This window comes from Ambystoma mexicanum, chromosome 7p (genome assembly GCF_040938575.1).
Source record: "Ambystoma mexicanum isolate Mex_15411 chromosome 7p, UKY_AmexF1_1, whole genome shotgun sequence".
Classification (NCBI taxonomy): Eukaryota; Metazoa; Chordata; class Amphibia; order Caudata; family Ambystomatidae; genus Ambystoma; species Ambystoma mexicanum.
In genome coordinates, this window is record NC_090939.1 from 612,023,038 (window position 1) to 612,048,440 (window position 25,403).

Below are 25,403 nucleotides of genomic sequence, written 5' to 3' on the forward strand. Positions count from 1 at the left end.
GCCAGTTCTCCACTACATTCTGCCCCTCCAGTGTCGTCCTCTCTGCCCCACACTGCTTCACCTGATAATTCTCTAACACTCTCCAAACAGTGCCTGTACTCCTCTCCAGAAACCCACAAACTGACTGGGGTTTGTGAGGGGTCAGTAATGTGAGGCAGACAACTGCTTGTGGTTTTCTCAACATGTGACATTTATTAATACCAAAAGGTGCAAAGAAAACCTAACTAAATCTACTCTAACAGGGAGTTCCCTACCTAGTCTACGTTCTAAGGGAAATTCTCCTAGCATACACAAAACTGGCCCTCACATTAAACAACAAAAACAAATAAAGCAAAGTAATAACATAAATAAATGATAATCAAACAACCAATGACTTGGATAACCATCACTTGCCCTAAGTAGATCATTTTACAGGGATTGTGCCAAAGTCACTCTCACCAAGTCTTAAACCAGTTCTTGAAAAGTTCCAAAAACAACAGTTCACCCAAATGTAATACACTGGCAACAGTTCTTTATTCCCTTGTTGAAAGGTTCCCCTTCATTTCCAATAAAGAAACAGCACCAATGGTAATCCTGGATATCCTCTTTCCAGGACAGAATAGATCTATTTCAAAGGACAATAGTACTGTTCCTGCTTCAACCTGTGCAAATATTTGTAGCCTCTGCAGCGTCTTCCCTATAGTTTTGTCAGGATGCTTCTTCTTATGGTGTTGCTCCCTTCTCGTCAACTCCCTTTCTGCTACTGCCACTGTGAAAGCAGTCTCCTTTGCTTCACAATGTTCTACTGCCTCAACAAACTTCAATACAATGTTTTCTACCATATTATAGAAAACCACAGTTTTATCGGCTCTGCTGCAACTTCAGACTTAATGATTGTTAGGCAATTTAAGACAAGACTCTTCAAACTCCAAATGTAGGCAAGGCACTCGTCCTTCCTATGCCACAATGAAGGGGCAGCCTCTTTGCCTCTTCTGTCTGTTTTACTGCCACCGAAAATAATCTGCCTTGCTTCCAGACTGCTCCTCTCTCAGCTTCCACAGTCTCAGCCTCACAGATGATAAACTCAATCTTCTTACAAGCACCCAGCTCCCTTCTCCAGCTTTAGGCACACCTTGTTGTTTCCAGTAGTTACCCCAAAACTGTATCGCAACCCTTCCAGCCTTGGATAACCTTTCACCCTTGTATCAGAGGAAAGTGGATTTTTAACAATTTATACGACTGCAAAAACAGGTGGTTAGATTTTAATAGGGCTGGTTTCAATGTAGAAAGAATTCTTCTGTTATAGATTTAGATGTTTCAGCCTTAGGCTTCATTACCTTAGCCTTCAACTGTAGGTTGAAAACGATTAGAATGACAACAAGCCATAACCTCTTCTGGAATGGTAGTAAGAGTATCCCTCTCAGAGGAAGAGTACCATGTCTCATCCTATGGAATCTCCTCACTACCCTGGGCCTTGTCCCCACCCAGGTGATCTTCCTGCAGTACACCACCCCCAAGATTGGGATCAGAAAGTGTCTGCCCTCTCCTGGCCACCTGTGAGGATACTTTAGGATTCCCCACAGTTTACAACTGCTTTTATGGTCTTGTGGCCCAACCCTTGGGTTGGTCTCCAAAGCAATAAGCTGCAGCTGTAACTGCGACTGCCTGGGAGGGCTCCTCTGGGATTGGTTGCAGCAACGTCCTTCCTGCAACTTCTTTGGGGGTGGTTTTAATGAGAGAGAAGCTGTAAAAGGTGGGGTGGCCATCTTTGTGTTCACTAGTCTACCCTCATTCTTGCCATCTACGTTCTGGCCACAGCTCTCCCTCCCAGTCTGCTGCTAGAATGTTCTCCACCTGAAGCAGCTTCTGGTCTTCTCCTATTTTCCTTAGGTCAGACCGATTATCTTAACCTTCTTTGGGGAGAGCTTGGGATTGTAGTAATGGTTTCACCCTCTCTGTTTGTTTTTTGAAGGAGAGAGTGCACTTCCCCCCTCCTGTGGGCAAGGGGTATTGGTTCCCCTGTTCTATCTTCCCTGCGGTTCTTAAGCACCATCACATTTGGTAAATAAATATTCAAATATATATCAGTGAGGTCGCCTGAGAACGTGAGCATTCACATTTGGTAAATACATATTCCAATATATATCAATGGGGTCACCTGAGAGAGTGCGCATTCACATTTGGTAAATACATATTCAAATATATATCAATGGGGTCACCTGAGAGCATGCGCATTCACATTTGGTAAATAAATATTCCAATATATCAGTGAGGTCACCTGAGAGCGTGTGCATTCACATTTGGAAAATAAATATTCAAATATATCAGTGGGGTCACCTGAGAACGTGCGCATTCACATTTGGTAAATAAATATTCATCTTGATCGGACCAGCGCCCCCTCACTACAGATAGCTGCAGACTACCACTGGGACGTACAACACTTACACCACAATACACCAGTCACCCAGTCAGGATATCATGCCGTAATACCCCTCAGTACCACGCTGGGCAAGGCCTCCCTCGGACTAGATCCCAGCGGGAATTCTCAGATTTTCCCCCAGAGCAGATGAAGTTCCAAGCTCAGGGCTGGTTAAATCACTGTCCCCCAGTGTGGTTATATCCGAAATAACCAGATCAATCCTAAATATACCAAATGGGCCTAATCTGGCCTCCAGAAGATAAGATGGACCCTTCAAATACAAGGGTGACCCAACCCCCTCGGGGTACCACTGGGCCTTATTCACTGTGTCCCCAGAGTCGGCCAAACCCACCTCTGCAGAGCTACTGTTAGCTTGTAGCCTCTCAGCGTCCCCGGGACAGGAGAGGAGAATATTACCTTCCTTCCATCCAGACACCCACGGCCCTTGTGTTAGCCGTATGCCGGCACACGCAGGGCACGGTGTCCCGTTCTCACTCTTTCCCTTTCCTACCTGACTGATAATTCTTAGCGGTGACAACCGACACCACTCTCTCTCTTGAGCAGTGGCGGGCCGGGTGAAGCACCCGCCAAGTGCTCCCTAAACTCATGGCCTCTGGCACACTCCCTCGACCCCAGGTGGGGGTGAGAGACACTGGCCTCCGACAGGCGGATGGCCCAACGGGTGGGGGCCGTCACTGACGCACCAGAGGGCCTGAAAGAACAGAGATGACCAAGCACTTTCCTAAGGTTTGGTTCAGCTAAAGCACTATTTCTATATCCGTGAACTCCAACTGCTGATTTTTGGTGGGATAAAATCGTCCATGATAGCGGTATAGGGACTGGTTAGTACGGATATGATTGCTAATCATACAACAGTATGAATTAGCTGTAGTAGAACTACTAATCCTGTCTTCATTACTTAACATTGGCTCTATTGTAGTATGCCAAACTATTTAGTTGTCAAAAGCTGCAACCATGCTGTCATCAGTAGATTTCCCAACTGTAAGCTAGTGAAAAGCTGAAAGAAAAAGGGGAGTAGTAACAATTAGTCCAGTGAGTGTATTCATCTTTGTCCAAAACCACTTTCAACAAAATATTTGACACTACTTCTGAACAGCTCAATAACTCTCAAAACAATAGTAAGCAGCAATAAATATGTTTGCCATATATCTACAAAAAGTGATTTTAAGTGCGATTTATCTTAATTTCTTTTATTTCTAATTTTATATCATCACGTTAGTTCCAATAGATTGGTGGATTATCAAATATATTCACACAAAGCAGACCACACAGGTATTTTTGTAAGATTTCTCATGCAGTATTAGACATCCAGACAATTACCGTGAACATTGTGCTATCTATTACCCAGGAAGGCATCATTTGTTCTTAACACATTTTTGCCCGATCTTTTACAATTTTACATACATTGTTGATATTTTCGTCTCATCTTGTTAGTGAAAATGCAGTGCTAAGGTGAGGATACCACCATTCTTGGTTATGCTACCAAAGAGGTTTTGATGTGATATCTGTTTAAATGGCAAAGATTACAGTTAGTGACTGTGGCTTAGTGATGCTGCAGTAGTGACAAGTGAATACAGAGATGAACTGAGAAACCGAGATAAGGAAAGTTAGTGGTCATTTTGTGAAATAATAATAATGTTTCAAATGGGATTGGCAGTAGAGGCAAAACCTGACAAAGGTATGATGGAGAGAGCTCAAAGCAATAAGTGAAATATTGGATGGTATAGGTGCACTAAGGGCAGATTAGCATAAGGGAGAAGTGCTGCAAATAGGTTACCACAACATAAAGGAACAATGGGGCAAGATCATCAAGAAATATATCTAATTAATCTAAACTGAAGTATTCGGTCATCACTTCATTTGAAATGCTTTAGTGCTTTTTACAATTGCACAGTGAAATGTTCTCTACAATATGGTTTGGTCCGTGTGCCAGCAGACAGATTTGGAGCTGTCACTCCGATAACTGTATCTGCTGGGAACACAAGAAAGTGTTATGCCGGCAAAGGACATGTTTTTCTTTCAGGAGAGTAGCAATGAATTTGTTTTGTCTATTTCCGATGTTGCCTCTAGGAGCATATTATAATATATTTTCTGTGTATTCTGGAAAAAAAACTAAAATAAACAATGTATATTTGCTTGCAGTGCTTAGTGATGCCCAGGAGAGCGCCCTTGTGGATGTCATCTTAGCAAGTGTTCGTCAAGCCGTACAAGGCCATCCTCCAGTGGGGAGAGGAGCAGCACGAAAAGTTTGTGATTTTCATTGCATGATTGTGATCCTTATATTCTGTATGTTGAGCATAGTACTTGACATGCCTTTGCTGTGATACCCTTCAGACCAGACAACTTATTTGTAATCTTTTTCACAAGATTCCACTCAAGATTAAAGGTATAAGAAAAACTATGTGTATGCAAATTCTCACTGGGAAAATCTGTACTGTAGAGCCATTATATCACTTCAAATAGTGCATACAATATTTGAGAACCATACTATAATCCAGAAGCAGTGTCAGTTCAAAGGGCTCCATCACATGTCTGTGATTCTTTAAATATGTTTGGTTTGTTTGTCTTGGGAGTGACGGTCACATGTTACTTGGAATATTTGATGCTAAAAAAGTGAGTAATCCTCTATTAGTACATTGACACCATGAACTTGTTAGACTTTAAAGTGTTCCAATACTTTCATCAAGGGTTTCGGCATAGGTTACTGATACAGATTTTATGGTTGAAGAATCGAAAGAACAAGCTGAAAGTGACAATGATATAACATAGGCATTTAATTATGTTTGAAGTTTACGTGAGCTGACTTGACGAGGTAGTGACGACATGTCTCTATTAGCCATATTTTGCCATACACAGCCATCTTTCCATCTGCAGACAAAGTTCAAGAAAGAACATGAAGAACAGAAGTATAGAAAGTAGAATTAAGATAAACGAAGGCACTTTCTCTGTATTTATATTTGTATTTTATTTATTTGTATTGCGCACCTTGCCCAAGGGCTTGCGGGCGCATGTTTGGGGGAAGTTACAAGGAAGTTACATAAGATGAAAAAACAATATACAGTTACATGTTATAGTTACATCAAGTCGGGTTACAATTTACAGCAGAAGGTAAAAGCAGTAGGCAGTTAAAAGTTACAAAATATATTTACATCAGGGTCAAATTATGTTACAGCAAGGTCGACAGGGTAGCGAGCCTAACTAAATTATGAACATATAGGTACAGACGTGTTCAGAGTAACGGAAAGTGCAGTCTGCAGCACAAGATAGCGCTCGCAGCTGACAGATGTTGAGGCGGATACTGATGCATTTTGTTCAAGTAACCATAGTTTAGTTTTGGTTTTAAAGGCGTGGCAGTGCAGAATGTTCCTTAGGCCATTGGGAAGGGGAGTTCCAAAGCTTGGCGGCAAGGACATGGAAGCTCGACCCTCCAGCAGATCGGAGCTTGAAGCTGGGGATGTCGAGTGTGTGTGCCTGGGCGGATCTCAAAGGTCTAGTGGCTGTGTGTTGCATGAAGCGTGATGCTAGGTAGGCAGGAGCTACATTGTTCTGTGCCTTGTGGGTAAGTACCAGTGATTTGAGTGATATGCGGTGCGAGATAGGTAACCAATGAATGTTACGTCTGGTACTGGAGATGTGATACCGTCTGGGTATGTTGAGTGCTGCCCTTATGGCATTGTTTTGCGTGATCTGGAGTTTGTCGAGGTTTCTTTGGCTGGTCCCTAAGTAGAGGGCGTTGCAATAGTTGATTTTTGACAGGATGAGGGTTCTAGCGAGTATCAGGCAGTTGTCCTGAGTCAAGAAGGGCCGGCAGGCTGTAATCAGTTTGCAGGTGTAAGATGATGTAGAGACAACTGCATTGGTTTGACGATTAAGGGACAGGGTGGAGTCTAGGTATATTCCTAGAGTGTTGGTGACATTGGCAACTTTGATATAATTCCCGTCAATGAAGAAGGGCTTGTAGTTGGGATCAAGTTTAATAAGTCTTGTTTGTGAGCCAAGGATGATTAAGTTTTTTCGTCTTTAAGGCAAAGCCCATGATTAGCCATCCAGGCCTGGATGACGGTGTAGACTGAATTAAGAGATTTGGAGTCGGTTACCTAATCAGCAGTGATAGGGATGAGTATCTGGGCGTCATCCGCATAATTAGTGTATGAGACACCCAGATAGTTGAGGATATCAAAGAGTGGTTTGGTAAACACGTTATATAGTGTGGGAGATACGCAGGATCCTTGTGGGACTCCACACGGGACGTGGGCTGAATCAGCTGCAGCTAGTGGAGAGAAAACCCTCATGGTTCTGTTAGCAAGGAATGAGCTGATCCAGGATGTTGCTGCATCAGAAAAGTGGGCGGATATTTTGAGATGGTGACAGAGGATTTGGTGGTCGACCAAATCAAAGGCTTCTGAAAGATCAAGGAGGAACAGGAGCGCCAGTTTGCCCTTGTCTTTCAGGTCCTTGATTTGAGTTTTTAGATTTAATAAGGCTGTCTCTGTGCCATGCCTGGGGCGGAAGCCAGATTGTCTGAGCCCTAGTAGATTGTTAAGCTCGAGATACTTCTGGATTTGGAGATAGGCTGCGCGATCTAGGATTTTGAGCAAATATGGCACCGTGGTGATGGGCCTATAATTGGCAGGATTGCTAGGGTCAAGATTAGGTTTTTTAATTAAAATTATGACCCACACATCCTTAAGGTTGTCAGGCACAATGCCTGATTCAAAGGAAGCATTTATGAAAGAGGTAATAAATGGGGCGAGATCAGGTGCGGCATCCTTGATGATGGCTGCCTGCAGAGCAGGCATAACCTTGGCAGTTGGATGGCTTGAGCGTAGTTATGATGTTTTCTATTTCCTTGATGGTAAGGGGTGAGAAGCTGAATGGTTTGAGGTTGTGTTTGGGGGACTGGATTTTGTAGATCGGGGTGGCGCTGGTTGAGTCTAGAAGGTAGTTTTTTTGCGTTAATTTTAGCTTGGAGCATGGCAATTTTGTCCAGCAATGCTTTTTGAATATTTGAGCACCAGTCCGTGTCCGGGGTGCATGTGTCAAGAGGAGCAATTGGAGACTTAAGTTCCTTGAGTATCTTAAATAGTTCTTTGGTGTTGGATTGGGCTTGGGTGATCCTTTTATTGTAAACTTCCTTTTTTGCATTGAGGATAGCTTCTTTGTAGGTAAGGGAGGCTGACGTGAGGTTATTTTTGTTTACTGGGGAGGGCGCACTTTTCCAGAGAGCATCGGCTTTTCTTTTTTCTTTGTGCAGGTCACGTAATTGCGGTGTGAACTAAGAGTTCAGGTGGGGCCGTGGTTTTTGTTTGCGCAATTTGATTAGGGCGATAGTATTGAGGGCTTTTAGCATGACACGGTTATAGGTGTCTACTAACACTGTGGGGTCAGAGCAAGACTCAGATGCCGAGTTCAGTAAAGGAAGGATGAGAGGTAGAGGTTTCTCAACTGTGATGTCTTTTTTGTTCTGTGTGTAAGTGGGAGGGGCGAGGCTATGTTTGTCTTCAGTTAGGCTGGTGTTAATGGAGAATGAAATTATATGGTGGTCAGACCACGCACAAGGGGAAACAGATTTTGTTGAGAGAACAATTCATATCGGCGACCCAGTCGAGAGTGCGACCCTTAATATGGGAACATTTGCTAAATCTGTGGCTTTGGCGTCATTCTTGTCCAGGTAGCCCAAGTTAAGGTCGCTCAAAATAATAATTTGAGAACTAGGCTTTGAACTAGATGCAAGGATAGAAGAGATGTCTTCTACAAAGGAAGAGGTTGGGCCAGGCGGCCTATATATAAGATGGACTGTGGCTGTATGTTTCGGAGATCTAGGCAATTTGATAGATAGTGATTCATTCTGCATAGGAGACAAGTTCAGTTTTGCTTGTTAATTGACAGTCCCAAGGAGTTGTCTCAGTAGCTGCGCAGTTGCAATTGTCCAGGTTGTTTTATCACTGCCAATTAATCTTTCCTACCATACCGGTTCTTCTTGAGTAGGAAGAGGTCAAATGCGCCAACAAGTATTTTGATCTTATGATCTCAGTTCCAGGGCAGTTGAGAAGTAGGTGCTGTATTGTTTCGATCTGATCGTCTTTTGGGCAAAAACTGCATTTGTTTGAGTTAGCTAAGCCTCTGACTGCCAAGATCTCATTGGTTTCGAGAAGGTTGAGACGAGCTCTCATGAAGATGTTCCTTACCGACTTGTTTGGAAACTTTTTCAGATAGTTCTGTACACAGTTTAGTTTCCACGACTGTGGCGGAAGATGGGATGTCGATTTGAACTCTGCAGCGGAGACCAGGGTCTTTATCCAATCGAGGGATTTTGTATCATCTCGGCCTCATGTGTTTGAATTTCGTTCAATTTTGCTTTACAGCCTTGCTCCCATGCTTTCAGTATATTGCACTTGTTTCCCGTTGTTTCTGCTCTGATCATATTTAATATGCACGGACAGTTGGGCAGCAGTGTTTTTCTATAGAGCATCATGCTGTTTCTTTAGATGGTCGCTTGGAGAGAGAGGAGGCTTAATTCCTGTCTAATTAACACCATAGATGTAGATTTAGGGAGACCCAACACAGATCTCCAAAAATAGCCTTCAAGCCTGATCCATAGCTTTTCCGGTGTTTGAGGCATCGCCTCCATGCCGTAGCTAATATCGCGGTGGGGCAGTAGTTACTTGGCTCCTCTTTACATCCCTTTTTGAAGATAGGACCCACGATGGATGAGGTCCAAGATGTTGGAATAGACTTTGACTCCGAACATCTTTTGTAGATTACACTGATGAAAGTCGCCCATTCCTCTGGATACTGTTTGAGATCACTGTTAGTAATGCTATCTGGACCCGGGGCTCTAGATGGTTAAAGTCTGCGAATGACGTCTAATATGTCTTCTTTATCGCTCAAGTCTGTCCATTGTTCTCTGTGGTCTTGGGTGTTGGGGTCTGCTGGAATAGTGTTTTGAAAAACTTCATCCAGGTCTCCTCGCCAATGTTATTTATTGGAGCCCAAAACTCACGAGGGTTATGACTGCTCACTTTCCTCAGCATTTCTTCAGCATCCTGCTGGTATAGACTTAGGTGATGGTTCTTTGCCTAGGATTTGTAGGATTTTTCTGCTATGCGTATCTGTTCAAGATTGACTGGGGAAGGATGCTTTTGGGCCAACTGCTTCACTTTCCGGAGGTCCCGTCTTTTCCCTACCAGAGTCTTACAGTAGGCATGGTTGCGGGAATTTAAAGATGGTTTGTCTTTTTTGTCAATAGATTTGTACAGAACCAGGAGTGGCTGGTAATCCGGTGCTACTGGAACGTCGTTTGGGTATAGTGCCTCTGTCCTCTCAAGGTAATTAGTTGTTATGACCGTTATAGATCTAGTGGACGATTTGAGATGGTTTCTTTGCGAATTACACTCGATTTGTCATTTGCAATTTCAGAGCGAGATTTCCACGTGAAGGCTAGGAGATTGTGGTTGCTGGTGGTTGACTTTAGGACCTCAAATGAAACAGCTTGGGAGACTAGTGATTTGTTAAGAAGATGTGGTCTATGTCTGCGTGGGAGCTGTCCCTTTCCCACGTTGGGGCCCGATCTAGCTGGGAAAATAGGTCTCCTACGTTCAAAAGATCTCTTGAAGACATGAGGTCTAGCCACTTTATTCCTCTTTCTTCACTGTGGAGTAAGGGGGACCTCCACACCGACTTGTCGTCTAGAGGGCGACATGTAGCGTTTAAGTCTCTGCATATGATCACCTTTGAAACCTGGTGTTCTGTGTAGGCTTCATCAATGGCCTGTTCGATCATAAATAGAAAGGTCTTATGGTCCATGACTTGAGGGTTCCAATAGGTGTTCTTAATGATCAACGGGGTAGATGAGATCTTGTCCTTTTCACTCGTAAATTGATCCCAGCGTAGTAATATAACAAGTAGGTACAGGTTTGTGGTCAACGTTTTTTGAAGGTGCAGCCCACTGCCCGAGCGTATCGCTGTGATTATACCTGAGAACGGGCACCCCTGTGCCCCTTTTTTTGCCGGGACAAAGGCTATATCATAGTCGTCCATCACTGGTTTATCATTCATCCAGGATTCCTGTATGCAGAGTATGTCAAAAAGTCCCAGGTTGATGCCACCCTCCTTTGTCAGATGATGGAAGCCCCGTGTGTTCCAAGACCCCAATCTCAGCACCTCTTTCACTGGAATTTGTCATGTAGTTATAAGTTCAAGACCAACACCAGCTATTGTTTCCGGTTGGCAGTTAGCACCTTCGGAAGCCAGGCCCAAAGCTGTAGAAGTGGGGCCTGCTTTGAGTTTTCTTGAGGCATGCTTTTATCGACTTGAGGGACTTGTAGGATGGTTCGCGGAATTTTGTCCAACGGGCCTTGCGGGAATCGGCCTATCTTCAAGGGGTCCTTATAATTAATCTTCTCTGAAGGCTGTCGTTCCCCGTATGCTGTTTGGAGGGGACAGAGCGTAAGCTCGGACGGCAGCTGGTTATTAATTCCCCCAAAGGGGCATCGACTGATCTTTTAGTCCGTTTGTCTTTTATGATGCCTGCGTCGATCTTCTGAGATGTAGATTTGTGGTGGGTGTGCTCAGGATTTGAATGACATTTGGAGGTTCTTTGCCCAACATCCCCATAAGACTCTGCCAGAGAGGAGGAAGGGCCACTGTCGACCAGTTCTAGAAGATCAAATCCCTCCCAGTCTCAGTAAATTTCCCGCTGAGTCAGCGATCATGGTCTTCACTAGAGATGAAGTTATGTGGAGGTATGCTGTGGCTTTTGGACCTTCATGTTTGTTCTTATCAGACGCAAGTTTGGAATACATTGGAATAAGTTGAGCACTGAACATTGATTTAGAATGATGTATTCCTTGTTGTCGAGAAGTTGTTCCAGCTTAAACTTCCGTTTTGTTTTTGCTCAAATTAATTTTCTTTGATTTTCGGACATAGAGTGGAATCTGGAATCTCAGGTGATAACTTGTTTTTACTGGGTGGTTACTCTGCTGGCGTCTCGGCAGATTGGAAGGCTGGTGGTCAGAGGTAGAATATAACTGCTTTTTGTCGTCTTTTAGTTCATGGGTTGGTGAGCGGTCCCTCCCGGCCTCGTATCTGTGGCCTGAATGGGCCTGTCTTACGGACCGAACTCTATTTTCTTGGTTAACCCTTCGGGACGGGTGAGGAGGAGACCAGCGCTTTACTACTGGGCCCCAAGTTGGTTTGGCAATTAGTTTCTTACAGTGACTCTCCAAAGTCTGGAAGTGAGTTTCTTCAGGACTGTGAGCACCCTTTGATGGGATTATCAATGGTCTAGATAGGTTGATGACCTTAACAGGGTCTTCCCCGTCCGAGATCCCTAGTTGTGGATCTTCTGCCTCTTCCTCAGAGTGAAGGTGTTCACTTAAATGGATTAGATCATCGGCTGCCATAAATTCCTCAAGAGATTTTGGGGATTGTGGTGGTGATGTATTCCCTCACTTTTTTTCCCTGGGTTTATATTCCCACCCTTGTTTGCACTCGTTTCGCCACCTAGGCCGCTTTCAGAGAGTTTTAATGGCGGTAACCAAATTTTAGGACCCCCCCTCTCTATTAGAGTGATCCTCCACTGAGAGAGGGGGCTGTGTTTTAGCTGTTTGGTCCTTAGATTTCAAGGTGTCAAAGATTGCAAAAAGACTTTGCTGTTTGCCTGTGACTGCACTGCTCTGTTTTGGTTTCCAGCTCTCTACCCCAACGAGCCATTATGTTCAATAGAGTTGTGATTTATTGTCAGGCAGAGTTTTCAGAAGCCCGCTGTTGATGGGTTCAGAAGACCAAAGCAGTAGGGCGCCAAGTTTGTCTAAAACTCTCAATAGTCGTTTGATAGAGCACCCTGGCCTTAATTTTAGAAGGGAAAGAGCTGGTACTATTTGAAAGGCTACAGACATGGTGTAGCCAAGGTAAATTACAGAGCTGATACGAGTTCACTCCTCCTCCACATACTTTGAGTGGTAGAAATGGCCTAGGACAAAACAATGTTCTTAAAAGCAGGTCATGCCAGACCACAGAGGGCAGCCCATCCAACATTGATTGGTAGTAGGGGAAATCCGTCAACATTTTTAGGAGACTCACTGTGTTAGAAAAGGGAACCCCAAAAATTGGATTCTGCCCTAATGGGATTGTGCCCCAACTAATAAAAAGAAATCACAATGTTCCCTCAAATAAATCAAAAGTAATAATGACTGTGGAGGTGCACACAGCTATTGTGGATGTTTTGTGATTGGCCTCTCTTTAGTGGTGGATTGTACCTTTGTATGTTCAAGTCGGTGGAAGAAGCAGGACCACTTGCTGATGAAAGATGTGGTGACACTGAGTTAGGGATAGGGTAGTAAAAGTGGTTCAATTAGTGGGAGAAAGAGGTTCTCGCAAAAGGGGAGGAAGACTGGTGTAGTGGGTGTGATGTAGTCAGATGAGGGGGAGCCTAATTGATTAAAGGAAAGAGTAGAGCCGCAAAGAAGTGATGGGTCCTCAGTAGTTTCCTGAAGGGCATACACTTTGGAGTTGCTTTATTGTGGCAGCATCTCTTACTTGATTGGACCCCAGAGGTTGTGAGCGTAGGTTTTGGTATGATCAAAAGGGCAGTGGTGGAGGAACCGGTGTGTTGGTTTTGAATGAGGGAGTATGGATTTAATATGTGAAGAGCCTTGCATATGGTGCAAAGGCACTTGAATAGTGATTCAGATTTTATGGAGAGTCAGTGTATTTACAGGGGGGTGGGTAAAATATATGGCCCCAAACTTCTAATGCCTGAGATTAGTTTGTTTAATGCATTTTGCATAATTAGTCGTAAGTGGAAATCCCATATTTGGAGACCAAGAAAGAGGACTCTGTAGTTGTTTGACCTGAGAAAAAACTAAAGCTTAAGTGGTGGTTCGTAAGTGATCTGAAAACTCAAAAGGGGTACATTTGATTAGGGTCATAGCTTGGGCATATATCTCTTTGGTATTGTGGAAATAGGAGAGTCAGAGTGTTTATGAAATATGGACAATTTTTTAACAAAACATTTATAAACACTTCATTTATATTTTAATTTAAACAGTTAATCAATTCCAACGGTGAATACAACCAATAATACAACTTTGGGATTGCAGTTATCCCCAGCATCAAACATAGATCATAAGAACATTTAAGGAATCTTAAAGATTTCAAATACATAGCATTCGGAGCATTACATAAATTAATCTTATTCAAAACATGTTCATCCCAATTAAAAGCTTAACACAAAACACAGAACAACATGAGATAAAGGGAAAAAAAGAAAACACCACATCACTCACATAAACACACGTGGATACGATGTAGATAAATGACTCAGTTACTCAGAATACCTTACATTAAATAAAATCATATGCAACATAGTCACTTGTCATGTACCATATGAGCTGTTAAACGGTGTCCAGAGTTCTAAATAATGTTCTTCTTCTTCCGATTTGTAGACATGTTTTTCTCAAAATGTGACATATGTACATCATTCACCCAGTTTTCTATCTGTGGTTTTTTTCTTGTTTTCCATAACTTCAGGATCTGCTTTACCGCTACTACCAGTAGTTTGTGAATCCACTGACCATACTGCTTGGCAATTCCACAACCCAAATCCTCCTCCCTTGTTTCTTTCAGTTTTCCCCATGACTCATCAATGAAAGCATCCATAGACATTATTCAAAGATATGTGGAAATCCTGCATGGCCCGAAGCAAATATTGCACACCCTTTTGGTTCCTTCTCTATTGGTTCCGACAACATGTCCAATCTCTGCATTAAAACAGATTCAAGATCTCTAAGTCTACCCACCTCCCCGTTTCTCAGACCATATACATGTTGTAATTCATCAAACGGTATCATTTGCCCATCACGCAGCACATCCCCTATCTCCAAGATTCCTTTTGAGATCCCGCTATGCCAATTTAATGTCTTTTTTGCTATTTGAAGCCCAGGATTACACCAAAGGGAAGCCGTATAATGCACATATAAATTCCCTTCTATGTCGGCCAACCACGAGGCAATCGCTTCCCTAGTTACACTAGGAGTGGGCAATTTTACACTTATGTTTGGCACTGTACCCCTGGAGTAGATATTGCACAACGTGAATGGACAAAATCTATCCCTTTCAATTGATAACCACGTTGGTTCATGTGTGTTGTCAGGTTTCGTATAGTGAGGCGCCTTTTTCAATATGAATCCTCTATGATACTTGTCTAGATCCGGGTAACCAAAACTACTCTCTTGAATGCTACGTAAGTATGTATTTTGGAATTTTTGGTATTTTCTTCTCTCCCCACAGAAAATCCTGAAAAATCCGATCAACACTTTTCAGCAGTTTTTTCGGTAATCTCAGAAGATAATGACTGTATAACAAAAAGTACCTTTGGTAACAGAATCATTTTAATAGCGTTAACCTTTGCCCAGATACTCAAGTTAAATCAATCCCATTTCCTCACATCTCTCTTCAACGTTACAATCAACAAATCTATATTGAATTGTACGATTTTTCTCAAGTCTCTGACTAAATAGACCCCTAAGTATTTCACATGAGATTCCGACCATTTACAGTTCCATTCTGCAAAATGTCCCCTTCTACATGTTGGTGATAGTGGAAAAACATTGGTTTTATCCCAGTTGACTTTGTGTCCTGAATGTTTACCCACCCTTTCGAATGTATTTTTCAAGATCGCACTACCCTCTTCTGGGTTAGAGAGAATAATCACCATGTCATCCGCATAAGACAATATTTTGACTTATACTTCCCCAAACCTAAGACCTTTAATTCTTTCTTCGATTATAATATAGATTGCCAACGATTCCAGAGCTATATTGAACAAAAAGGGTGATTGAGGGCATCCTTGCCATGTGCCTCTTGTAAGATTGAACGAGTCAGACAATTCATTATACAGCCATATTTTGGCCGTCGCTGCATTATGTAGACAACTGCATACATTTTTCTCCAAAGCCCATCCTTTGCATTGTACTTTTCTGAAATTCCCAATTTACTTTATCAAACTCTTTCTCTGCTTTCATGAATATCAATATTGTATCCGAGAGTTCATCTTTGCGAAGACCCATCACATCGATGATTGTTCTTATGTTATCATATCCAAATCTTTCCCCTATAAATCCAACCTGAGAGACGTGGATCAAGTCCCCAATATATTTGTCTTATCTGTTCACCAGTACCTTTGTAAATAGTTTCACATCTACATTAAGCTATGAAATTGGCCTGTACACACTTTTTAAGGTCTCTGTCTTGCTTTGGAATTAATGTTATTAAAGCCTCTTGCATTGATGCAAACAAATCCCCATTCTGTACAAAAATGTTGAACAATTCACTCAAAATTGGAGCCAAAACTGATCCGAATGACTTGTAGAACTAAACAGGTAGGCCATCTAACCCTGGAGATTTTCCCATATTATGTTGTCCTATCGCCCTTATTACCTCCTCCGCTTCAATCGCAGCATCCACAGCACTGCTATCCTCCAGTTTTAACATAGGAATGTCAATAAGCTCAAAATATTCCTCTAGATCAGACCTTTGAGGAGTGGGATTTTCTGCCTACAACGTCTTATAGAAAGTCCAAAAGCACTTACATGGACAGTCTTTTTTTAAATGTATTTTTATTGGCATTTTGTATGTTTAACAAACAATAACGAACATTCCCGGTCTCTTCCCCCGTGACAGCAGCCTCATCCAAGTCGTTTCCCCCTCCACTTTCTCGAAAGCATTCTTCCTTGCACCTTCACATAATGTCCAATATGCACACGTTATGTGGACACCATTGCTTCTTATAGTCACCTTGCAGATATGTCAAGACCATCCCCCAATCTTGCTTTCGTGTCTTTTCTCCTTGCAACTATATGTGACCCACTCCATCGCTACAATTTCCATGTTTTCTGGCGCCAGTCTACCCCTGTTGGTAGTTGTCTCTATTTTCAGCACTTCGCTATAACCAACTAGGCCGAAATCGACATCATCATAAAAGCCTTCTTCTGGGCCTTGGTGGACAAACATATTCCGGGATCAAACAATCCACACGTCCACTCTTGCACACTGATGGCTGTGTCAAATGTAATCATTTCCTATATTTCGATGTAATATCTGCCCAGAATGACGCTAATGCCGAACATTACCACCAAATGTGCGCCCAGTCCCCTTTCCCGAGGCACTCTCTTCAGCACTCCTGCGGAACTGTGCGGTAAATGTTATTTAGCGTTGCCAGGGTATAATGCCGCTGCTTCATAATCTTGTAACAGGTCTCTCTAAGTTGTATTGACCGTGTCAGTTTAGGGATGTTCCTCCATATATTTCCCCAATGTTCTATGGGGATGTCAGTATCCAGTGTGCTTTTCTATATGGCCACTGTTGGGTTGGCATGGAGTCCAATAGTATCCCATATAACATGGATAATGTATGTGTGGTGATAAACCTTTCAAACCTCGTCACGTCCTTATGTGCAGCTCATTTAAGGGTTGCATCTGACTACCAGTGCCTCAATTGGTAGTGCCCCATTCTATTCCTCTCTGTGAGCCCTATGTGTTGTTTGAATGTGTCAAAAGACAGTATTTCCATCCCCTGTACCTGATTTTCCTACAGCCCATCTTCTGCCATTGCAGAAAAGATCCCTACACCATTTCAGGAGAGAATTATGGATTCCCAAATAGTGGTGTAAAGGTAGAGGGGTCCGAAGAGAGGGCATTCCGCTCCAACAACTGATCCCAGATGTCACACACTAGCAAGACTATTCACGCAGTTTTTCGGGGGTCTATCCTGTCTGCAGATCCACAGGATTTCCTCTAAGGGCTTTCCCACTGCTGCCCTGTCCATTTTTACCCAAGGTTTAGATCTATCTCTGTAATACCATTCCCTCACCACCCTCAATTGGGCCCCCTTATAGTATTTGACAAAGTTTGGGAGTCTTAGGCCCCCATTTCATCTGGTGGCCATAAGCATTTGCAGCACATTCTGGGAGCGCTTGTTCTGCCATATGAAAGCTAATACCATCTTATTCAACGAGACAAAGAAAGACTTCAGGATTGGGATGGGCAGGGCCTGGAAGTAATACAGTATTCTCTGGAGCGTGACCATTTTTACCATTGCACTACGCCCCTGCCACGATATTGACAAAGGATTCGACCTCCCCAGGTCTGCCTTTATCTGTCGTAGGACTCCCGGGTAGTTCCAGTCATACATGTGTGATATGGTTTTAGCCTCAGGTATCTTATACCTCCATCTGCCAAACTGAAAGGAAGTATGATGCTAGGTCCAGGACCTAGACTTTTGCATGTTCATTTTAAGCTCTGCTACTTGTTCAACTAATCAAAGCTCTGCTAACAGGGCTGGTATTGAGGTTCCCGGATCCGTTAGGGCTACTGAGATGTCATCAGCGAACACAACAACCTTGTGTGTGACCTCCCCGCCCCCAATGGAATATCTTTTATTCCTGGATTGTGCCTGATCCTCATGAGCAGAGGCTCCAAATAAAGGGTATACTGTAGCAGAGATAGTGGACATCCCTGCCTCGTTCTGCGAAGAATACAAATGCTCCTGGAGAGGTGGGCATTGATCAACAGCCGTATTGTGGGGTTTCTGTAGTTAGCTCTCACCATCTGTAAAAATGTGTTTCCAACTCCTTTGTGCTCTACAGTATAGAAAAGGAATGGCCATTTGACAAGGTCATATGTGGACGGCATCGGTTTTATCTAAGCTTTTTCGATCAGATGGCATATCCGCCTGGTGTTGTCAAAGGTTTGTCGTCCGGTGATTAACCCAGATTGATTGGGATCAATCGGCCTTGGGAGCAACAGTGACAATAATGTAGCCAAATTACATGTGTACATTTTTGCATCAATATTCATTTGTGCAATGGGTCTGTAGGACCCACAGTTCTTTGGGTCTTTATTGGGCTTCCTGAATAGCACCACTTTGGCTTCTGGCATGGACTGTGTGACCACTCCCTTGGCTGCTATAGAGTTGAATAGTTTGGCGTGCCCGGGGACTAGATTTGTTCTGAATTTCTTATAAAACAGCTCTAGAAAGCTGTCTGCGCCTGGCGCTTTGTTCAACCGGAGGGACTTAATTGCTACCTCTACTTCTACCTCTATTATATCGGCTTCCAGTGTCTAACTTTCCAAGGGTGTCAGTTTCGGTAAGGGCATCGACTCAAAGTATGCCGCAACCACACTAAGTTCAGGGCTGTAGGGGTGTATTAGGATTCATATAAATCTGTGAACGTAATGGATGCAGTGTCTGTCGCTATCGATCCATCGTTCTTGGCAATATGGAGAATGGTTTGGGCGGCATTGGATGTTTTAACTGACGTGCTAGCAGACGGTTTGCTTTATTGCAACTAACATTATAACTCTTCCTAGCAGCACGTAGTAGGGACATTTTGGCTCTTCAGGTTCTTAGCAGGTGAGTTGACCTTGGACATACTTTAATGTATTTTTGTAGGGTCCTCGTTCGCTTGTTCGCTAAGGCCTACATCACTTCCCCCAATTATGGCTCCAGATCTTTTTCCATTTCTCCCCATTGTTTCTCCCTCTTCACCCTGAGAGCAATCAGTTTTCACCGCAATACGCGCCCCATATCCCTTCCGAACTAATTTTGCAGGTGTCATTGGTATCAAAATACAAATCAATGTTATCTATTGCTTCCGTGATCACTCTATCCTTCAACAACTCTCCTGGGAACTTCCACCCCCATAAGCCCCTCCACTTCCTATACATGCAAAATTCCACAGATATGGGGGCATGGTCTGAGAGCGAGATCGATCCACACCCCACCTCTCCCATCAGCCTGGCCGTTAACCACACATAGTCTATCCTGGAAAGTGACTGGAGAACATGGGAAAAAAGCATGTGTTTCCCCTCTCCTCCCCCTTCTTTGTCCGCCATACACCTCACAGGGTTATGCTATCAAAGCTTTTCAGCAGGGAACAGGAGGGACTGGGTATTCCCCATTGTGCCCCTGAGCTCCTGTCAACTTTAGGGACCCAGGCTAAGTTAAAATCTGCTGCTAGATTGCGCAAGAATCCATCTTGTCCTCTATTGGGCACGTACACCGTTGCCAGTGTGATATATTGTTGTTCAATCTGTGCCCAAAGAAATAAGTACCTTCCATCTGAGTCTGTCTTGGAGTGTGAAATGTGTACATTGAGGGAGTCTTTAAAGGTGATCAAAGAAGGAACTGCTTAAACCGGACATTGATTTTATCCTTCTTCCATGTATGTGTTTCTTTAAACAATATAATATCTGCCTTCTCCCTCCTAACCTGCTCCTCAAGCTTCCTGCGTTTGATAGGGGTATTCATTCCCCTGACATTATGCATCAGCACCTTGAATGTTTCCATCACCACCGCCCTTTTCTATCCAACAGATTACTGTGATGCTTCCCTCCACCATTATACATCTTCCGCTACTGTCACTGCCCTCCCACCTCCCCCACCTGTTCCCACCCCTTTACCCCCATAAACTTCAAACCCAACAGTCCCTCCACCCCCTTCCTCTCATCCGCAACTCCATCCCTCCCCGCACCTCCCCTCCTATCCCCCCTGAACATACCCTCACAAGCTCGGGCCAGAGAGACTATGACATGACACCCTCGGGGACCAACCCTGTAGTTCTGGTCCAAAAGTACCTGAGGCTAAATCATGGGAGGATTCCTAACACCTCCTAGCGGATTCCAAAGCAGACCCCGAACTTTCCTCACTCGCCCTGGACCAACACTGACCTTTACTTCTTAAAGGCCCATGTCGCATAAGCCCTTCCAACCCGACGATCAATGCTGTTGATATTCCCCTGAAAGCAGCAATACACACTTTCCATTGTCTGCCACCTTCCCCCGACTCTCCCGTAATCTTTTTTATTCTAGTATGCAGTTCTTACCCACTTCAGCGTGTTGCTTCTTTGGCTGGCGCCACTGGTCCTTTCGGTTGTCCCCCCTGCCACCAGACCTCCCAGGCACCCTGAACATTCCCAGTGTCTGGTCTCTTGCGGGCGGAGGTCAGGGGGTGCCTGGCCTGCCTCTGCATGCCGTCCACCTCTTCTTCCAGGTGTAGCAGGACTTGCCCTTCTTCACTTGTTGTTATTCAGTGCTGTTTCCCCTCTATTGTGAAGAGCAAGCCAAAAGGAAAGGTCAATTTGTATTTGATCTGTTTCACAGTTAACGCTCTTACCACCGGCACTATAGCTCTGTGTTTCTGGAGGGCTGTCACGGCCAAGTCCTGGAATAGCTGAATGCTGGTTATGGTGATTCTGTCCTGCACCCGGGCCGCTCTCAGCACATTCTCCATCTGTCCACATGAGGACATAGCGACCAGGACATCTCTAGGCCTTGCACCTGGTTCTCCCCTCTTAGGGCTCACCCTGTGAATTCTATCAATCCCCACTACCATCGGAGAAGTGTACAATAGTAGATCCCCCAAAGCACTGTTGGTTCGTACCTCGCTGGTCTGCATCCTGGACAGCCTCGCTTAATCCTCTTATACGAATGTCAGACCGTCTCGATTAATTTTTCCAGATCCTTTACCTGGAGTTAGAGTTCGAGTTTGTGGCCATCTTTCCCTCCTCTGAGCCCCTACAATAGTCCTCCTGCAGCACTCCAACTGCCCTTCTGGTGGCGGGGATGCAGCTTTGGACATGCCGGTGTGTCCTTCCCTTATGCCTTAGGCATCTGGTAGTTGCAAGCTCTCACACCCTTCTCCTGTTTCAGGAGTGGGCCTGCATATGCTGCACCTGGCTGCCGCAGTGTCCTTCTACCCTGTCGTCTATCGCCCTCCTGGTCTTCCCGCTCCTGTCTGTTTTGTATGGCCATAGGTCTCGGCTATCCACTCCTGGGGCTTTATAGATTAAGACCCACCTGTTGCACTACTCATTCCACAGGGGAGCTGGGCCCACTCTTTATCACTGCCCTCTTGCCCAGAGTTTTATGCTCCTGCTGCCCAGCTCTGCACAGAACCTCTTGCCATGGGGGGGGCTTCAACGCCTGACTTCTCAGTTGTGTGCCCTTCCAGGTACGAGTCTGCCTTTGCCTTTGCCTGATAGCAAAGGGGCTCGCTCTTCAGTGATATCACAGTCTCCAAGTGTCACTGTAGGAGGTCATTGTTTTCTACGCTTCCCAGCACACCATTCATGTTGTGCTCTCTTAGCCCGCTTTAAAAGTGTCCTTGCCCCCCCACAGCATCAGACTCCCTGTAGCTGCTATGCTGCTCCCCATCATATTGTGCAGGAGGACAGTGCACTGCATCTCCCCCTACAGCTCTGCGAGGATGAAGGCAGGCTTTACTGTCTCCCCTACCATAGACACCAGAACGCAGGCTGCTTCAGTACAGGCTTGAGTCCAGGGCGGAACGTGGCCCTGTTCGTCCTTCCTAGTCGGCGGCCATCTTGGGAATGTACAGTTTTTTTAACACGGTTGGGGTAATGGGGAATGGGGATTGTACATTCACAAATGATGGCTAAGAACTTAGTTTGCTTCCTTAAAACCCAGAAAGTTTGCAGAGGAACACAAAAGAGCTAATGGGTAGAATGAGTTCTTCCTGCAGAGCTTCTCACTAGATGTCTTTCGTGTAGCCCTAAAGAATATGGCACACTTGCTGCAACAGTGCAGGGGCAGTCTTTTTGGAATCTGAATATAACAAGATGGGAAGGACGTCCTAAACAAGTTTATCTAATCAGAGAGGTAATTCACCCGGTAAAAGGGACCTTGAGCAAGGGAGTGGGCACTTTGTCCTACGATGAGCTAACTGGAACACACAAGAATCCTCTCAAACTCTGATCATAACCGTGACAAGGGGCATTTGTATTTTGTATTGGAGTATTGGGTGTCGAAGAGAAATAATGAAAACTCATCAAGAGGGCCCTATCAAGTACTAAGTACACCCCTACCGTGATCAATTAACCATCACACAAAAAAGGGGAACTACTTTGAATGTATAGTTGGGTGTTAATCACTCATTTGTCCACACATAAAGACTAAGCTTTCCTTACTTATGTGGATCTTACAATGGAAAGTGGTGATGTTCTTCCTATCTAAAACAGATAGACAAATTGCATGATTTACTTGCATGTGACCCAAAAAGAAAATATGTTTATTTAAATATTTGAAACCCTTTATACATTGAGAGTGGGAAATTTACAATGATTTCTTCCCTCGGCTGAGTATGTACAAACTTAGTGGTATCTTTTCTCGAAACATAATTGTGAACTTGATGATTCCAGTGGTTAAAGGATATCCCCATCACTTCGTCAAACAAACGGTTTCTGCAAAGTTTTGAGTATGGTTTTCTTGATGGACACGTTCTGTGTTCTTATTTACTGTGGGTCATCTCCTTCAGTGTCCCAGATGGCTTCAATAAATCAAGGATTCGCTCATATAGTTCCTAATTTTTATTAGAATGTTCCACCATTTTTCTGAGGATGGACAGCAGGAAGAACAGCCTAAGGGGAGTCCCTGTTCTACATCTCATCCTCCTGTGGGCTCCCGCCATCCCAGGTACTCATCCTGTCAGAAGGCAAGACTAGAGATAGTTAACGCCTACTGTCTAATCTGATCACAGACAGTATATGAGGGCCTAAAGGCCGTAGCCTTAACTATCTGGTGAACTCCGGGAATGTCTAAGGAAAACCGTTCTCTAAAGATGCCACAGGGTATGATGCTATGATATTCACAGTGTACCATTTCACTCTCTCGCTCATACTTTACTATCTCTATATTCGCCCTACTCTTTCACCTCCTTTTCTCTCTCTCGTTTTTCTATGCTCATACCCCGCCTCTCGCTTTGGTTCTTCTGCACCACCACCTCCATCTCTGTTTCTGTCACTCTCTCTCTCTCTCTAGAATGTCGAAGAGTGTCACTCTCTTTACTCTGTCACCTACTGCTCCCACCTGTCCCTCTTTATCTCTCTGTCCCAGCAATCTTTCTCGCTCGCCTCCTTTCTCTCTTTCCAATTACTACTCCCTCCTGTCTTTCTTCACATCTGTTCCACTGATCTTTCTCACCCTCCCCCTTTCGCTCCCTCTTGTACTTCCTCCTATTCTCCAACCTTCACCCTCTACACCTGTTCTCACTCTTGCGCTATCCCTTTCACTCTCACTTGCACTCACACTCTCTGTCAGTACCTTTCTCACCTTCAATTTCTATCTTCATCTAGTACTCTCACTCTCGCCCATCTCCCACACCTTCTATCTTTCTACTTCACATTTGCTCTGACACCCACTCTCAACTCTCACCTGCACTCTTCTTCTCCACAATATGAAGCAAGTCTTCAGCACTGCGCCGCAGCTCCCGTCCTCTGACTTGTCTCTCAGTCCAACACATCTCCTCCTGACCTCACCCAAACACTGTCCATCATTGCTTGTGAATGTGTTTTTTTTATACCCGATCTTTCCTATTTCTCCTCCTCCTTCTCATATGTACCTCCTAACACCTGATTGCTTGGGCCAATCTGGTTCTATGCTTTCCCCAGGGGCTAGCTTATACTGGCCAAAAATGTTAAAAACCCCACATTGCCGAGTCCCCTTTTAGTTTGCGGGGTGTTCATGGGGCTTATGCGGCACTGTCTCAGTCTCATTGGTGTTCATCATGCACAACTCTTCCTTGCAGCCCCTGAAAGTTGGTGCATCCGCCCGTAGTCTGGGCGACCGTTGCATTCAGTAATTGTCTCTTTGCGTGGTGTGATCCGCCATTGATGAATTGTTCTCGGTAGATGGCAATTCTGTAAATAATAAGGAACTTTGGCCAGACAAGAGGCTAAACGGCATAGCGTGACAGAGTGAAACCCTCATCTTCAGTTTACCAGCAATGCTCAGGGGTTCATGGACTACCCTCCAACTCTCTCACCCTGCCTTTGGGGTAGGAGTGGCTCTGACATACATTCAGGTAGGCTGCCTACCTCAGGTTGGGAGGGGGTCCTCTTCCTTTCCTGATAAGGTCGAGCCCCTGACGCTGTTACTGCAGTCCGATAGATTTTGCTGATGAACCAATCCCTCCTGAGCTTGGGTTGCGAGTGAACAGTGGACATTGGTTTATGTGCCACATAACCAATGGCATTCTATTGTTGCTGCTTTCCATATTTGTTATATACTAACTGAAATACCAATAAAAATACTGACACAAATAAAGTTAAGTAGTTTTAGGTTTGACAGTAATTTTTTGAGGCTGTACTATCTGTTTGTGTGTGTTTTAGACCACACGTTGAAATAATCTAAATTGGTAACAAAGTTCCAATCTATAACCAATTCAGCCACAGTCTTTTATTGTTACCGTGGGTAATCCAACCTCCACGGGTTGTCTCCCAGAGATTTTTAGCATAAGTACACATTGCTAAGCATCAATTGATGGCCATGGATCCATTATGTTTTTAAATGTTTTCATTTAATCACATGCTATGGGGCATCAATCCTTAGTAGTTCTCTTGCCTATTACATGGCATTTGTTACCACCCTTCAGAAAAGAAGCATTCCATTGAAGGGGCGTGGCTTAACAGCCATGGGATAGGACGCTTCTCTGAGAGGCTCCCGTGGATCTGACATATATCCTTGCACAAGCAATTTAATAAACGTCAAAACTGCACCAGTAACGAATATCCTCGCAGGGGAACATGCAGAGCACATCGAGATTGTGCTTCCACTGGACCCACGAAGCTGGAAGCAACAGAACAGCTGGGATAACTGAAGGAGCCCGACGGCAACAAAGGGAGAAAGATGGCGGCGTACGAGGAACAAAGGACCGATGGCGGCTACATTGCAGTACAGCCGGGGTGAAGACCGCGCGGCCCCCACCGTCGGGTGAGTGAGGAGGAGTGGCTGGAAGGCAGTCACGGCAGAGCGATACGGAGGGGGACCGCGCTGCCTCGCAGCTTTAACAGGAGAGCAAGAGTGGCCCATTAGCTGATCCGAGCACACAACGAACTGGGACCGTGAGACCCCATCGCCAGGACACGAGTGCCGGAATGGCTTATGAGCAGACAACGCCGTATTGCACA

The 25,403-nt window shown here is 44.4% G+C and overlaps 1 protein-coding gene across 5 annotated transcripts in view; it reads left to right on the forward strand.

Annotated features, from left to right (window-relative positions):
• The window catches only part of LOC138526199 (cohesin subunit SA-2-like), a 2,217,157-nt gene that overhangs the window by 1,109,443 nt on the left and 1,082,311 nt on the right, over positions 1-25,403 (forward strand). For all 5 annotated transcript variants that reach the window (XR_011283519.1, XR_011283520.1, XR_011283521.1 and 2 more), the window contains one exon: positions 4,562-4,665. Coding sequence is in view for 2 of the 5 variants with exons in the window: in XM_069636632.1 (XP_069492733.1) it covers positions 4,562-4,665 (104 nt within the window). In the remaining 3 variants the exon portion in view is untranslated. The remainder of the gene's footprint in view (positions 1-4,561; positions 4,666-25,403) is intronic.